Source organism: Limulus polyphemus, unplaced genomic scaffold, assembly GCF_000517525.1.
Source record: "Limulus polyphemus unplaced genomic scaffold, Limulus_polyphemus-2.1.2 Scaffold1515, whole genome shotgun sequence".
Taxonomy (NCBI): Eukaryota; Metazoa; Arthropoda; class Merostomata; order Xiphosura; family Limulidae; genus Limulus; species Limulus polyphemus.
Genome location: NW_013667125.1, coordinates 20,736 through 36,022, shown reverse-complemented (window position 1 = coordinate 36,022; position 15,287 = coordinate 20,736). Strand labels below are relative to the sequence as shown.

Sequence of the window (15,287 nt, the reverse complement as noted above, 5' to 3'; positions counted from 1 at the left end):
GCTTTGTTCCTATGGGAAAGTTAACAACAAGTGTGAATGAATTTGTAACGGCTCTTGTCGCATAGTTAGAAAGCCAGAAAAATGTTGAGAGTTAGGGGAAATCGTCTGCTTTTTAAATGTTATTATTCTATGTTCTTTGGTACATTATGTAATTAAATAAAAATTATTTAGTATATTACTACCATTAGTATAAAAAAAAGTAGGATTAAGTGTCATCGACAATCGACAGCAAGAAAAAAGAAGATTGGATAGGTATTTTATTTCTTGTATTTCATATTTATTCTTTATTTGTTGTTATGAAAGTAATTAAAATGTATAAATAGGGATCTTTTAGGTTAATTAAGATTATATTAGGTAAAATAAATAATAATAGTATATTAAAAATGTTTCATGAGGTATGAACACGAGCAGCTCTTGGTAGCTCATGGGTAATATAATTCTATAGCCTAACATGAGCTGCACGTTCTCCAGGTGATTTAGAACTTATAATGGTGCAAACTCTAGCTAAACATGGTTCAAAGGGCAATAAAAAAATAAAATTTAATTATAAATAGATGCATAATGTTATGAGCTTAAAGTTGCATAGGATATACGAATTTAGTTTCATGCTACAATTTGAAGTCATTCTAGAAAGAAAAAAAGGGTAATGCATGTATGATCAGTGGGAGTAGAAGTGTGTTGGATGAAATTACATTGGACACATGGGCACCTGCAGGAAGGGGCAAGAGGAGGCATTTGCCCCCCCTTACATTTCACAGAACATTGCACGTATTATAATGTAAACTTAACATCGTAGTTAAACTAAATATTTTTGTAATTTTTATAAAACTGTAAATTTTTGTTTGTGTTTAAGTACACAACACATTCTTTTTGTCTGTTGACTTACACTGCAAAAGCTGATCCCCTTAAATATTTCTGTGGGTGCCCATGGTTGAGCATGTGTTGTTGGAATCCTAATTGTCCAGCATGTTGGTGTTATAATTAATGATATGATTCAAGATGAATTTGAATGTTTGTTGTTTGTATATTTTGTATGAAAGTTATCATTAGTGATGAAGAAGAGAGGTAGGATAGCCACATTTTTCAGAAAAATGGAGCATATATATAGATTTGCTATTATAATTTTGGTCATTACTTCAGAGCCCATGTAACCTGGTGAGTTGTTATTTGGGAATCTTTCTCTTGATATACAGAGAATAACTTGAATGATGGCTACCATCAATCACAGCAATTTTTATGTCAAGAAATGAAATGATTTGGTGGGAAGTAGAAGACTTTTATTGGAGTGATGGGTGAAAGGTTTTAACTAACTGGAGAAAAGATCGAGTTCATCACTATTGCATGTAGCTATACCAAAAACATTATCAATATATACTTGTAATGCATGGCTGGGAGGCACCTGTGTAGTTATGAAACATGCAATCTTCAATGTAACCAACAAAGAAGTAAGTATTGGAGGAATCCATTTTAGTTCCCATGGCTACATTCTTCACTTTCTTATAGAATTTGTTGTCAAAAGAAAAGAAAAGGAAACTAAGGAAGTTAGGATGGAATCAAGGTGTAAGTAGGGAGTTGGTGAACTGAGGCAGTTAGGATGGAATCAAGGTGTAAATAGGGAGTTAGGATGGAATCAAGGTGTAAATAGGGAGTTAGGATGGAATCAAGGTGTAAGTAGAGAGTTAGGATGGAATCAAGGTGTAAGTGGGGAGTTGGGACGGAATCAAGGTGTAAGTAGAGAGTTGGTGAACTGAGGCAGTTAGGATGGAATCAAGGTGTAAGTAGGGAGTTAGGATGGAATCAAGGTGTAAGTAGGAAGTTAGGACGGAATCAAGGTGTAAGTAGGGAGTTAGGACGGAATCAAGGTGTAAGTAGGGAGTTAGGGTGGAGTCAAGGTGGAAGTAGGGAGTTAGGGTGGAGTCAAGGTGGAAGTAGGGAGTTAGGGTGGAGTCAAGGTAACAAGAAATAAGTTCAGTAGGGCAGATACATATTGAAACTATGGGTCTACCAGGATTGTCTGGCTTGTGCATCTTAGTAAGAAGATAGAATACAGAAAGTCTAGGGTACTTTACAATTAAATTCTTAGCTTCTAATGGAGGTTCCTTATTTCTTATCAGTTGTTCTGTCATGGCATGAACAGTCTGTTGATATTCATCAAGAGGATTGTTATCACAGATAGCATGGGACAATTGGTCTGATAATTGTTGGTGAGGTTTTTGAAGATAGTTCTTTCTTTCAAACAGCTACTGCTTCTCCTTTGTCAGCTTGTTTTATTACAATGTCATTACAGCAACAAAGATCATGTAATGCCATTTCTTCATCTTCGTTGAGGTTTCTAAAAGATGAGTAGTTGTGAAATCCAAGTGGTAAATTTCATTTCAACGTTTCTCTATGTATTGATCGAGTGTAAGAAATTTCCCAGATTGTTTGTTGTTTTATATTTGTATCTGAGAATGAAATGATTTACTGGTGTTATTAGGTGGCATAGCTGTTTCGTATCTTGACTAATCTGTAGCTGAAGTGTAGAAATGTGCTTGAAGATGCAACCAACGAAAGAAACGATGGACTTTGTGTTTAACTCGTTTACATGTTTTTTAATGGGAACAAAGTTAAGGCCTTCATTTAAAATAGAGATCTCACTATCTCTTAGGTCAGGAGGTATTTTGACAACACAAGTAGGCATTGTGTTCACTGGTACGTTTTTATGGCCATTGTTTGGTGATGCTCCCATGTTCTGACAAAGATTAGAATTTCTCTTCCAATATGATGAGTTGAGATTCAAGAGTTTCTTGGATTATAAATTCTTCATTGTGTTGTTATATAAAGAAAACAATTCCCAGACTTTATTATGAATGTTATGTGCAATAGTTTGATCAGTAGATTCATACAGTCGGTGACGTTAATAGTGAAGTTCAAATAGAAAAAGTTGTTTGGAACAAAATGTCCTTAACGTGTCGTGCATCAAACCTATTAACATTTCATCAGTCTTAGTCATTAATATCCTTGCTTGTCATGTGAAGAGAAAGTTAAATTTTAGTTTAAAATCTGAAAGGATTAAACTGAGATTTGAACAAATGCAAAGAAAAAGATATATGTATCTGGTTTTAGATAAAGTAGCCTTTAAGAAAAGGAGACCAGAACAATACAGTTGAACAGGATAGGGATATAGGTAGTTTAGTTTCATTATGAAGACTGTTTTGTGTTCTCTTAGAAAGAGATGTGATGTTTAATAAGTCATGTAAGAAATTAGACTGTTGAAGACAAATCACTCTTAAAAAACTTTAGTTTTATTTCCTCTTCAGTGATATTTGAAGCAAACTTCTTTTTTCAATCCAGAATCAGTAGGATGTTCATAAAGGATTTAATGCATGAGAACAGAATGCAGTGTGAAGTATAAATACAAAATTCAAACAATATGTTAATGACAATATAAGAATGCTGAAGAAAATAGTGATGAGCTATTGATTAAAATTAAGTAAATAAAAATGATTATAGATATATAAAAAAAATATACAAAAAATTGAAAACATCAAAAGAAAGAAAACGATTTAAAAACAATAGTGAAAGTTAATTTGAAAAAAAGCATTTGTTAATATCAAAGTTATACAATCTAATTTGATAACAATGCTTAAGATTATGATTCTTTAATGTTTTAGGGAATTTGTTGTAGGGCTGAAAACACACAAGAAAACTTGTGTAGAATTTCAATTAAAAATCAGATAATCCTTTAGCTCAACACTTCAACAAAGCTGATCATTCCATTGAGCAATTTAAAGTACTTGCCCTACAACATTCCCTCCTCCAACACCAATAAAAGAATCATAATTAAAAAAGAAAGTATTTTTAAATTAGGTTGTATAAGTCCTTTTGGTATTAATGAATAGTTCAGCTTCTTCTAAATTTTTTTACATATATATTTAATTTAATACTTTTTAAATTAAATGTCAAGATGAAATAGAAGGTTACAACTTGTTGTTTATTCTTTTCCTTAAGTTTTTTTTTCTCCCTGGTTTAAGGTTTATATAGTTATTTTTTTTTGCATTACTGTAAGTCTAATACATAATCCTGTTTGGCTGGACAGTACAAGTGTGAGGGTACAGGTGATTTCAAATTAAGAAAATATTATTTCTTGTAAGATACAAGGAAGCATGTAAATCTGTTAGGAGAGTACATACACAAGGGCTCGATATTAATGTCTGCTTAAGTGCCTGGAACTAGTGAAAAACAGGTTTTTGTAAATAATTACAAAGACTATTTCCAACTAGATAAATTAAAAAAAAAACGTTTTGACCTTAATTTCACTTGCTCAATATTGATATTTATTTTGTTTACATGAAGTTATAGATTGCAAAAAAGTTTAAGTGCTCTGTGTATTAGTTTTTAAAATTTTCCTTATTAAAACTGAGAAAATTGGTTTGTGGAAGGGATGAATGGTGTGGCTAAAATAAATGACATTTGTATTTGCCAACATTTTAATAATGTTTACTTCAAATAACACTTTTGTAACTATGGGATGTGGGCATCCTAATTCAATGCACCTGCTGTGTGGTTTGTTTTATTACAGTGCAATAAAAAAACTACTGATTCAACCAGTGTGAAACTTCAGAATTATATACACTTTCTACAGTGTATGTAACTTTGACAAATAAAATATATAATTTTTGTAAGTGATATTTGTATGAATTAATGGGTTTTAAATTATGATATGTTGTTCAAGAAACACTTAAAAATACTTACCTTTATTGTATATATCTTAGTTACTGATTTTTACATCTTTCAACATTTAAAAAACTTTTCTTTGATATTATTTTCTAAAACTAACTTTTACCTTTGATTTTAAAAAACAAAAAATACATGCAGTTTCACTGTTTATGGTCACTAGTTTGCTATAAAAGTAACTTTTACTGTATTAGAAATGCAATCAAATCAACTTTTTTTTTTTTAACTGGAAGATTTAATTTACTATATTTAATAAGTTTTAACCTGTTTTGTGTGTATGTTCTTTTTTACATTTGTTTTTGTCAATTTTTAAAAATTGTTATTATTTATTTTACACATTCAAGCAGTGATTTAGGCTGACATGGCTTAATGCAAACAATACTTTATTGGTAAAACAAAACTTGATACAGTTGAGCACAAAATGAACTAACTTAGCCTAACTCATCTTGTTCCACACAAAAAACATTAATTTTTCTGCTATACTTCAGCATCTTAATTCAAACGAAAAATCAGAACTGCTTGTGGCAGAAGTTGTTTACACATTTTCTTCTAGGAATTTATTATGAAGCTAAGCTTTTATCACTTTGTTATGATATCTCTGCTGACTTAGAAGCATTATTGGCTTTTATAGTTCAAAGGAATGGGAAAAATTTCTTTTTAAAATGCAGTAAATGTATGTTCTTAGTCAAAAATGATGGAAGCTAAAAACAAAGAACTCTCAATAAAGTGTTATGCTTCAGAATGAAACTGTATAAAATTATATTGATAATTTTCAGTTACTAATTTGAAGCTGTTTTTGTGTTAAAAATGCAGTTAATTTAAAACTCTTTTCTTTTCATTAATGCTTCTCATCTCAATATGTTTTAGATTTGTGGCACATTAAAAAAACCCATAAAACTGAAAATTATTCACCTCTGTTTTGTCGAGCACTAAATTATTGTATATTATTTCTTAACAAAGGCACCAAGAAATAGTAGCAGTCTTATGTCAGAATTTTATATATGATTTATGAAACAGAAAGACATCTTGCCTCCATTAGTTTGAAAAACACTAGCATTTTTGAAATATTTTCAGAAGATTATGAGAAACAAAATGGGGAATATACAAGTGCAAAATGAAAAAGTTTGTTAATGCACATATGCTTTTAATTGTCTTTTTTGTTGTCAGTTAAGTTGTTAATTGTAATTTTTATTGAATATTTTTAGCAATTTTGTGGTAGTAGCTATTGCATAATTAATGAAGACCATGACCTTTTATGGTTGACCTCTAGTGCTATGCAGGGAAACATCTTTCTAATATTTTCTCCAATGTAAAATATAACAATCTTTTGACTCAAGTATATATGTTATTGTTTAGTTATACATTTTTTCACAAACAAAAACATCATCTTTTTTCTGTGTCTTTTCAGATTTTTGGATGCTTGTAGTTTTGGTCCTATTCTTCAGGATACAGCAGATTCTGTTACAGGTTCTTCAGAACCCTCTCCCAACATGAGCCAGGCAGTCAGTGGTACCAATAATCAACATTCCAGTTTGGCTAGAGTCACTGTCACTAAAACTAATGATGGTTTTCAACTCAGTCAAACAGGTAATTTTATTAAATGTTCAAGAGTTTAAGTAGCACATTTTTCAATTGATTAAGCAACATTTGCATTAATGCAAAGACACGTGCAAATCAAAGATGATACACACGCACACAGTTTATAACCATATGTTATTATGACAACAGTATTTCACTTTCTTACAAAAATAAAATTGTTTTATGTGAAAGCAGAAAGATTTTTCCAAACTGTATGATACAGTGAATGCTGCTAAAACAAAGAGCAACATGATTAGACAGACCCCCTATGAAAGTGGGAGGATGCTTTTTATAACCTAACTTTTGTTTTGTGACATGTAAGTTAGCAGATCACATCTAATCTAAAGTGGATTTTTATACGATTCTAATTGGATATAATCATAAATAATTTTGATTTTAATATTGGTGAACACAGATTCCTCCGTATAAAGCCTTGGACTTTATTAGGTTTCTTTTATTTCATTGTAAATCATATAGTATTTTTATTATAATAGTGTAATATTAATGTAATTTATTTAATATTATCAAATTAATTACTTTAAAAATAAAATTAATTTTTTGGTGTTGTTTTTCCTGACAACTTTTGAATATTTTTGTGCCCTTTTGGCTTGTGTTATTATACTCCTAATGCAAGTTCTCTTTTGTATAAAGACTGTTTTCACCATTACCTCATAAATATCTTAAAATTAAGTGAATTGGGCTTCTGCATTTTTTTTTACAAGCATGTTATAGTTCTATTAACTTTGCATCCATCATGTTACTTGCTTGTTTCTTTATGCAAATGTGAAGCCACTTTTCTAAGATTTTCTTTCATGCTTAAAAGTCCTGCTTTTCTACATTTAATGGCCAATAGTATTTAAAGGGAAGTTAAAACAGTTCTACTTACTTGATGTTACTGAATGATGTTTGACTTTCTGACTAAATAATTTACTTAGATAATTGGTGCAAAGTGTGATCAAAATAAAAAACAACAACTTTTATTTCTTTTCTTTTTACCAAGTGTAGTGAATTACAGTCCGTGATCCCAGACACTATTTTCAGTTTTTCTTAGAACATAAATATAATAACCAAAAATCATTTACATTATGAGAGTAATCAGTAAATAAGTCTACATATTTACAATGCTAGAATCAGGGGTTCGATTACCCTCAGTGGACACAGCAAATAGTCTGATGTGGCTTTGCTGTAAAACACATACAATAAATAAATTATCTGTGTGATATGACCTTTGCTGGTTTAAGAAGACTTTTTATATGGCGAAGAAGAATGGTATTTTTGTTTCTTGTGGACCGGTTAATTCTTGTAGTAAAAATATATTGCTAACTTGTATCATTAAGTAATCTGTGAATCATCGTTCTTAAAATTTATTTAGCTCAGTTTGTATTGATTTCATAGTGTAATAGCTCTTTCTTAAATTTATAATATTGTTTAAGCTGAATAGAAGCTTTAAAAACTATGTTGCTTTTAAGTATCAACAGGTCTAGTTTTTAGCTTCTTAACTTTTGTTAAAGCAGGTTTTTCAATACAATAATAACTTTTGTATTAAAACATGCTTCAGAACTAAAATATTCAGTTCTTAATAATCTTTAGTTTATGCACAGTGTACATAATATTGAACCTTGATGATAAAAAAAAAAACAGGTGTGGAGCCTAACCTGACCTCTTATATTAGTAAACATAAAGTTTTAGATTAATAATTCATTTGTACTTGGTAGTTTCTTCAGCTAGGAAACACACAATTTGTGTAGTATTTATTTTAATTTTGCCTTTATGTTTTAGTATAATATCTATGAAATCCAACAAGACATGAGATTACAGTTATAGCACCCATTTACTTTTGACATTACTCAAGACAATTTAATAAATGTTGCACAAAATAAGTTTGCTTAGTCATTTTTACATTAAATACTTCAGAATTAAAAAAAAAAAAGAAGAAGTAAAAAGCATAAATTCTAAATATTTTGCAGTTTGAAAGCAATGTTTACTAGAAAAATAGCTAGTGTCTTTTTTATGGGGTCATTTTGCTGTTTTTTGAAGAAATGTTAATTTGCATAATTATACATTCGTTGCACAATTTTGAAAATAAGATGTAGTAAAATGCAAGTCATGCATCATTAAATTTTGATTTGTATGAATTTTCTTGGAAGATTCCTTGTATATGTATAGACTACAAAACATGACTACATTTATAGGTAGTTCTAAGTACTGTCAGGTATGGGCTCAGAAGTTATTAATGTGTGAAGAAGATGCTCTTCGGCTGAAAAGAACAATTGAGGAATTTCGTATGAAGGTAGGAATACAAATAAGATTAGATTGTTTTTAAAATGCACAGATTTGAAATGCAAGCAAAAATTTGCTTTCATACTAAGCTACAATAAACTTAAAACAACAACTATATTTTGGCTTGAAGTAAGACTTCATTAAAATTTGGTATATTAAATGCAAAGTATCTTTTCAAATTGGTGTTACACAAACATTGAAATACATAAAATAAAAATAGTATTTAACTGTAAAGATTACAAAACTAAAAGTTCAATGTATTGCCGTAATTTAGGAATTAAAACACTTTGTTCGGAAATTTGTTTAAACAAACTTTGTTAATGATAATAATAAAAAACATAGGGACTCCAAAGTTTGTAAATCAAATCTAAAGAGACCTAATAAAACCTATTAGTTTGGTAAGTCTTACATTGATAATTTTTACTTTTGTGCCTTGTATACAGACACACACACACAAATTTCTTTGGGTTTTACTGTAACCAAGTATGAAATTATATCTTTGGAACCCAAAATCTTATTATAAAAACATTTCAAACCAGTAAAGTATAGTTTTATTTTTATAATTTTTGTGTGTATTATTGATATACCTAGCCCTAAATTTCTTGTTAAAGGATATATGTTACCAAATTCTTTGCAATAAGGTATTGTTTTGTATTATGTATTAAAATTGATGATTATATGTTATGGTCTCATGTACACGTTGATGATGCAAACTGAGACGCAATGTTCTATAAAATTGAGCTGGGCCAAGATAAGTTTAAATTTAGTATTTAAAGTTAAAATTGAACCAAGGACAGTCCTAAGGTAAAGAATAGTTGAGATGTGACATGCAAATAGCAAACTTTAATCCTTTTATAATGTAAAAATTGAATATATCTCTATTTAGGTTTATTAAGGTAAGTCATTAAAAAAAAAATTGTACAAGGATTTATGCATATGAACTAGTATATTAACATTAATTTTGATGTCCAGCTTTGATTTGTGTTAATTATACTCCTGATGAATGTATGTCTATTCTTGATCTGTGTTAAGTATAAGGCATACATTCACCAAGGATATACCTAACACAGATCAAAGATAGGCATACATTCACCAAGGATATAGCTAACACAGATCAAGGATAGGCATACATTCATCAGGAGTATACTTAACACAGATCAAGAATAGGCATACATTCATCAGGAGTATACTTAACACAGATCAAGAATAGGCATACATTCATCAGGAGTGAATGTATGCCTATTCTTTATCTGTGTTAAGTATATCCTTGGTGAATGTATGCCTATTCTTGATCTGTGTTAAGTATACTCCTGATGAATGTATGCCTATTCTTGATCTGTGTTAAGTATATCCTTGGTGAATGTATACCTATTCTTGATCTGTGTTAAGTATACTCCTGATGAATGTATGTCTATTCTTGATCTGTGTTAAGTATATCCTTGGTGAATGTATGTCTATTCTTGATCTGTGTTAAGTATATCCTTGGTGAATGTATGTCTATTCTTGATCTGTGTTAAGTATATCCTTGGTGAATGTATGCCCATCCTTGATCTGTATTAAGTATACTCCTAGGAACTCCTTAAATGTGGTTGTAGGTCACTGTGGTAACATTCACTTTATATTTTCTAAACTGTTGCAAGTAGACTTTCTACATGAACAGGTAGAAATGTTGTTATTCAAGTCATTTGAATGATCATTGGTTAGACTGTGACTTAAAGTGGAGAGGTCTTTGCAGTCCTGTGTAACTTGACAAATGTTTTAACATGAGTTTGGTACATTAGATTTAAATTTAAATTATTTTAGGCTTTTCTAATTATACACTTCTCTCAAATTAATAGTTATTCTAAGCTTACAAGAGATTTATTAAGATAGCTGGCTAGACATAAACATTAACTTGACTGACACAAAACTATTTAAGTAAGACTCCATGTAAATTAGGATTTTATCAGACAGAACAGAGAGTATGATATATTAAGACTAGTTTTGTTATGTCTGCCATTGAAAATGTTCCGTGTGAACAAAGAGTTATGCCTCCACTTTGTTGTTGAGTCCATTTGTTTACTTTGCATAGCAAATCTTTTGAAATCTCTAATTATAACAATCTTTATTGAACTTGTCTTGTTGGTCAAGTGTGCCTTGGAGTACCACAGCCTTATTATCAACAACTGTTGGAACTGTTATCTGTTTGTATCTTCTGTGTCTTTCATTTGCAGCCACTTGTAAACATTTGCATTAAGTTATTTTCTTTCGGTTTTTATTTATATCTTTGTTTACAGAATTTTGTTGTTATTACATACACCTTCTAAGTAGGCTTGAACCTTAACTAAGCAAAGTTAATATGAAGTTTTATAAACTGTTTTATATTTTGTATGGTGTTACTTATTTTCAGCATCATCAGTTATATCTACTGTTAGTGTGTTTAAACATGAATGTAGTAAATTTACCATGTTTGTTTATGTTGATCTTTTATCAAGGATAGGTTCTTAATGATTTGTATTTTTTTTATTCCTCTTTAATTGCTGCACTGTCAGTCCATTTTACCCAGATAAGTGTTTGGATGATAGTGGTTTATAACAATTTATAGTTTAACATCTAGTTATTACACAGATATCTTTTCAATTAGTTTTGTACTAATTTACAGGATGGCTGATAACCTATCCATTAGGCAAGGTTACAGACTGCATATGTTTGGGTGATGTTTTAATTATTTTGATAAATTATTTTTTATGTTGAAATTGTTTTCTTGACAATCCCTTAAGAAGAGAGCATTATTTTCACTTTCTTTTGTTTCATACAGTGCAGACAGCTTAATTTTTTCTACCTAGTTTTAAGGCTTGTTCTGTAATGTTTTGTTGTATAAATTCACCTAAAAAGTGCCATTGTGGTACTTGTTTTAACTTACCATAGAGATAGCTTTTCTTTTCAGTTTTCTAATTCATTGAAGGAATTAATTTTTCTCTGAATTCATTGAAATGTAGACAGCACAGTAAGGTGCTTAATTCATGTCCTCACAAACTGATTATTAATTAAAGAATGTCAACAGTAGTAACAAATAACCATATACATGAAAGAGCATCCATACAACATGAAAAACATCTATAATAATTTATTGTGTTGGGCTGTTTTTAGTTATCTTATAATTTCAAAAGGATTTTGGGCATTTAAATCTTGAACTGCATTTTTGTAATGTATGCACATTCTGGTTTCACTTTAAAATATTTGCTGAGGTACCTACAGTCTAAGGATTGAGTGTATATATATTTATTATGTTCCTTTCCTTTTCCTGGGCTGGTTTTTTGTACCAATATTTAACTTTATCAATGTTGACTGACCTAGAAAATATGATTATTATTGTATTTTTTAAAGGAAGTATTGAACTCGCCTTATGTTGTACATCTTCTTCATTCTGCTTACAGTCTGGCCAAACGTTAAAACATTTTTTGGCAAGAGATGGTTGTAATCTATATTTTTCTTTTCAATTCTAATATTTATGTTTTATGGCTTTTAATTAAGATCCAGTTATATAAAACTATATTTATTAATGAGGTTTGAGTTACATGTGTTTATTACCAAAAATCTTGTCTTGGAATAAATTGTGAACATTTTTGGGTTGTATTTTAGATTTAGTGCACAAACTAAAGAATGTTTGAATCACCTCAGTATTGCCAGATGCCATAGAACAAGAACATTTAAAGTGACCTCATGAAGGACTTTACTAATCTTTCTGTCAGTACATAAATATTAAAACCAAGAAAGACTATCACAAATTTTTAAATTCTTGCATGTCTGTGTAATAAAGTACATAATGAATTACACCAATAATTGGTTTGATCTTTAAATATGAAATTTAAATGTATGAAAAAATTATTTTTATATAAAGATATGTCGAAATCAGGTTCTAAATTAAATAAAATTGCTGAACCCTTTGAGTATAAATTTGTTCAGGTCTCTGTATCTTTTACTTCTCAAAGTACATTATATTGGTATTATAGATTTCTTTTAAACAAGGTCTGGCATGGCCAGGTGGTCAGGGCACTTGACTCGCAATCCGAGAGTCACGGGTTCGACTCTCAGTTCTACCAAACACTCTTGCCCTTTCAGCTGCTGGGGTGTTATAATGTGATTTTAATCCCACTATTCGTTGGTAAAAGAGTAGCCCAAACGTTTGCAGTGGGTGGTGATGACTAGCTGCCTTCCCTCTAGTCTGTCACTGCTAAATTGTGGACAGCTAGCACAGATAGCCTTCGTGTAGCTTTGCGTGAAATTCAAAACAAACATATTTTAAACAAAGATAAAATATAATCTGTGACTTAGAGGCCTACCTAATATGTTCTTTGATTCATCATATCCTTTGCTGTGAGCTTCAGATTTTACCTATTCAAAATTCAACAGCATAACATGGATCAACAAACAAAAAAAAGTATATACAGTGGTGTGTATATAAAATTTATGGAGTTTTGAAGTTGTTTTCACTCGCCATGTGGCACAATGAAGTAATATCATTCCCATGCCTAAATTAATGTAAGTTACTAAATGGTGAGATGAAAGGGACCTAAAAAGTGCATTAATAAATCATATTGGTTAACTATATATGTACAAAACATATTTGAAGCTTATTACTTTGAAGATCAAGAAAGATTGGTTTACAAAAGCTTATATTCTATCCACTGCAATTTACTAATAAAGTAAAATATGGCCAGTCTTGATTGATTTGGTTCTATTACACCTATATGGAGCATGTTATTTTTTTACTAGAACATGTTCAAATACACTGTGATGCTTTTAAAGTTTATATTTCACTGGGGCTACATAAAATTATTACACATTTAAGTAATTTAAAAAAAAAATGTCATAATGCTTATACAAGAAAACAACACACTTTTAGTCATTTTATGTACTTTTCTTTGTGTATTGTTTACTGTTGGAATAACGGAGTTTACTGAATAGATGAGGAATTAAAACAGGACTGTAATAGGATGTGTTTAATTGAAATTGGATACTATAGTAGATTTGTGTTTCTTAGACAATACAGGATATGAACATGTTGAAAAGGTTGGTAAAGAAAGCAGAAACAGACCACTATGCTCTTTTCCAGTAAGTCAGTATTTCATATTTGTTGTATATCCTAATACGAAAGTATTTAAAACATGTACATAAAGTAAATTTTTCATTTTATTAGTTTACTCAAATTCCACTTTATTTCTTAAGAAACTATAATATAGATTATAAGGTTTAATTCAATTGCTCTTAGTCTTAATATGTTAGTAGCTATTGTCTACTTTAGTCCCTTATATAGTAAAGTAGTATTAATATGACTGAAGTAAATACATACAAAAATAAAATATCTGTATCCAGTTTTGTTTTGTTTTTAGTGTGTTGCAGATTACTTCTCTTTATTAAAACATGTATTATATATGTAAAATCCAAATCTTAATACAAATACCAATGTATAAAACATTGATACTGAGCAGTAACTACAGTATCAATAACTTTGTGTATGGTAAAATGTTAAGGAGTACTATGTTATTTATACCAGTCTATAAGAAATGAATACAAAGTAGAGGAATTATCATTGACCAGTATTTATTCCTTTTTGACAAGTGGTTTTCTCATTCTAACTTGAGCTCTCAGGTTTTGGGACCTTTTGACTCAAGTGTTCCATGCTTTGTAAGGCTGATATTAGTTAATCCTTCTGGCATGATATTTTCTTCACCCATTTTTCTTTTTACGTCTGTAATTTGTTTTTTGCAGTACTTTACTTTATGTCAACATGGTTCCTGACTTCAATCTGTTTCTACCAACATTTGGGGCCTGTGAGGTATTCTGTGGCAATTTATGCATCTTTGGAGTTTTGTTTGATATTCACGGGTCTTTCCTTTCATCTGTTTTTTGTTTACTTCTAAATAGGACTTTAAGTTGTCTTTTAAATTTTGTTTTTACTCTTTTACCCATTAATCACCAGTATCTTAGGTCATGAGGTGTGTTCACATCTCTGTTGTCTAATCTTACATGTTTATTAAAAAATAATAAAAGAAATTTGAATTGAGTTATATATTTTTCATATACTTGTTTCTAAGCTTTCTTTTTGAGAGAGTTTAAAAGTTGTGCCATATTATCTCAAGAGATGTGAATATCTAATTTAGACACATTCAATAGTTATATTCACATATTCATTAATGTGGCATTGCCACAGTTCTGGAACTATTCACCTAACAGCTGTAATTGTTTTTGATGCCTATGTCCATGGTCTCTGAATCAGTCTTGCTTACATGAGTGGTGTGTTGATTCTTGTTGTATTTACTCTGTAGATTTTAAATTTTGTTCTTTGGGTGGATTGGATTATGAATTTATCTTGGTTTCATTTATGTTTTACTCAGTTTTTAGACCATATAGGCACATTTATTAATTGTAGCATGAGTGGGATTCAAATGTTTCCCAAGCAATTCAATTATTTTTTTAAAACAAATTCATTTGAAACTTTACTCACACACTGTTTCCTCTGAATAACCTCAGCCACAATTACTTCCTAAGCTGGTAGTTGAAAGAGTTTCTTACAATTATGGAAATGAATTATTTTTAAAAAAGTATTTGAAAAAATGTGAAGTTAACCTAGATGATGATTGTTTGAAGATACAGTTTATTGTCAGTACAGGGAAAAACCCTTGATCAAACTTCATTTGAAAAACCTAAGTAGATTAAATAACATAGTCCAG

General features: G+C 30.0%; 1 protein-coding gene across 2 annotated transcripts in view; it reads left to right on the top strand.

The window, feature by feature from the left end:
- Positions 1 to 15,287, top strand: part of LOC106463911 (protein Njmu-R1-like) — a 48,003-nt gene that overhangs the window by 31,925 nt on the left and 791 nt on the right. For both annotated transcript variants that reach the window (XM_022391548.1, XM_013923991.2), the window contains 3 exons: positions 6,125 to 6,303; positions 8,487 to 8,584; positions 13,598 to 13,668. In XM_022391548.1, coding sequence (XP_022247256.1) covers positions 6,125 to 6,303; positions 8,487 to 8,584; positions 13,598 to 13,668 — 348 coding nt within the window. The remainder of the gene's footprint in view (positions 1 to 6,124; positions 6,304 to 8,486; positions 8,585 to 13,597; positions 13,669 to 15,287) is intronic.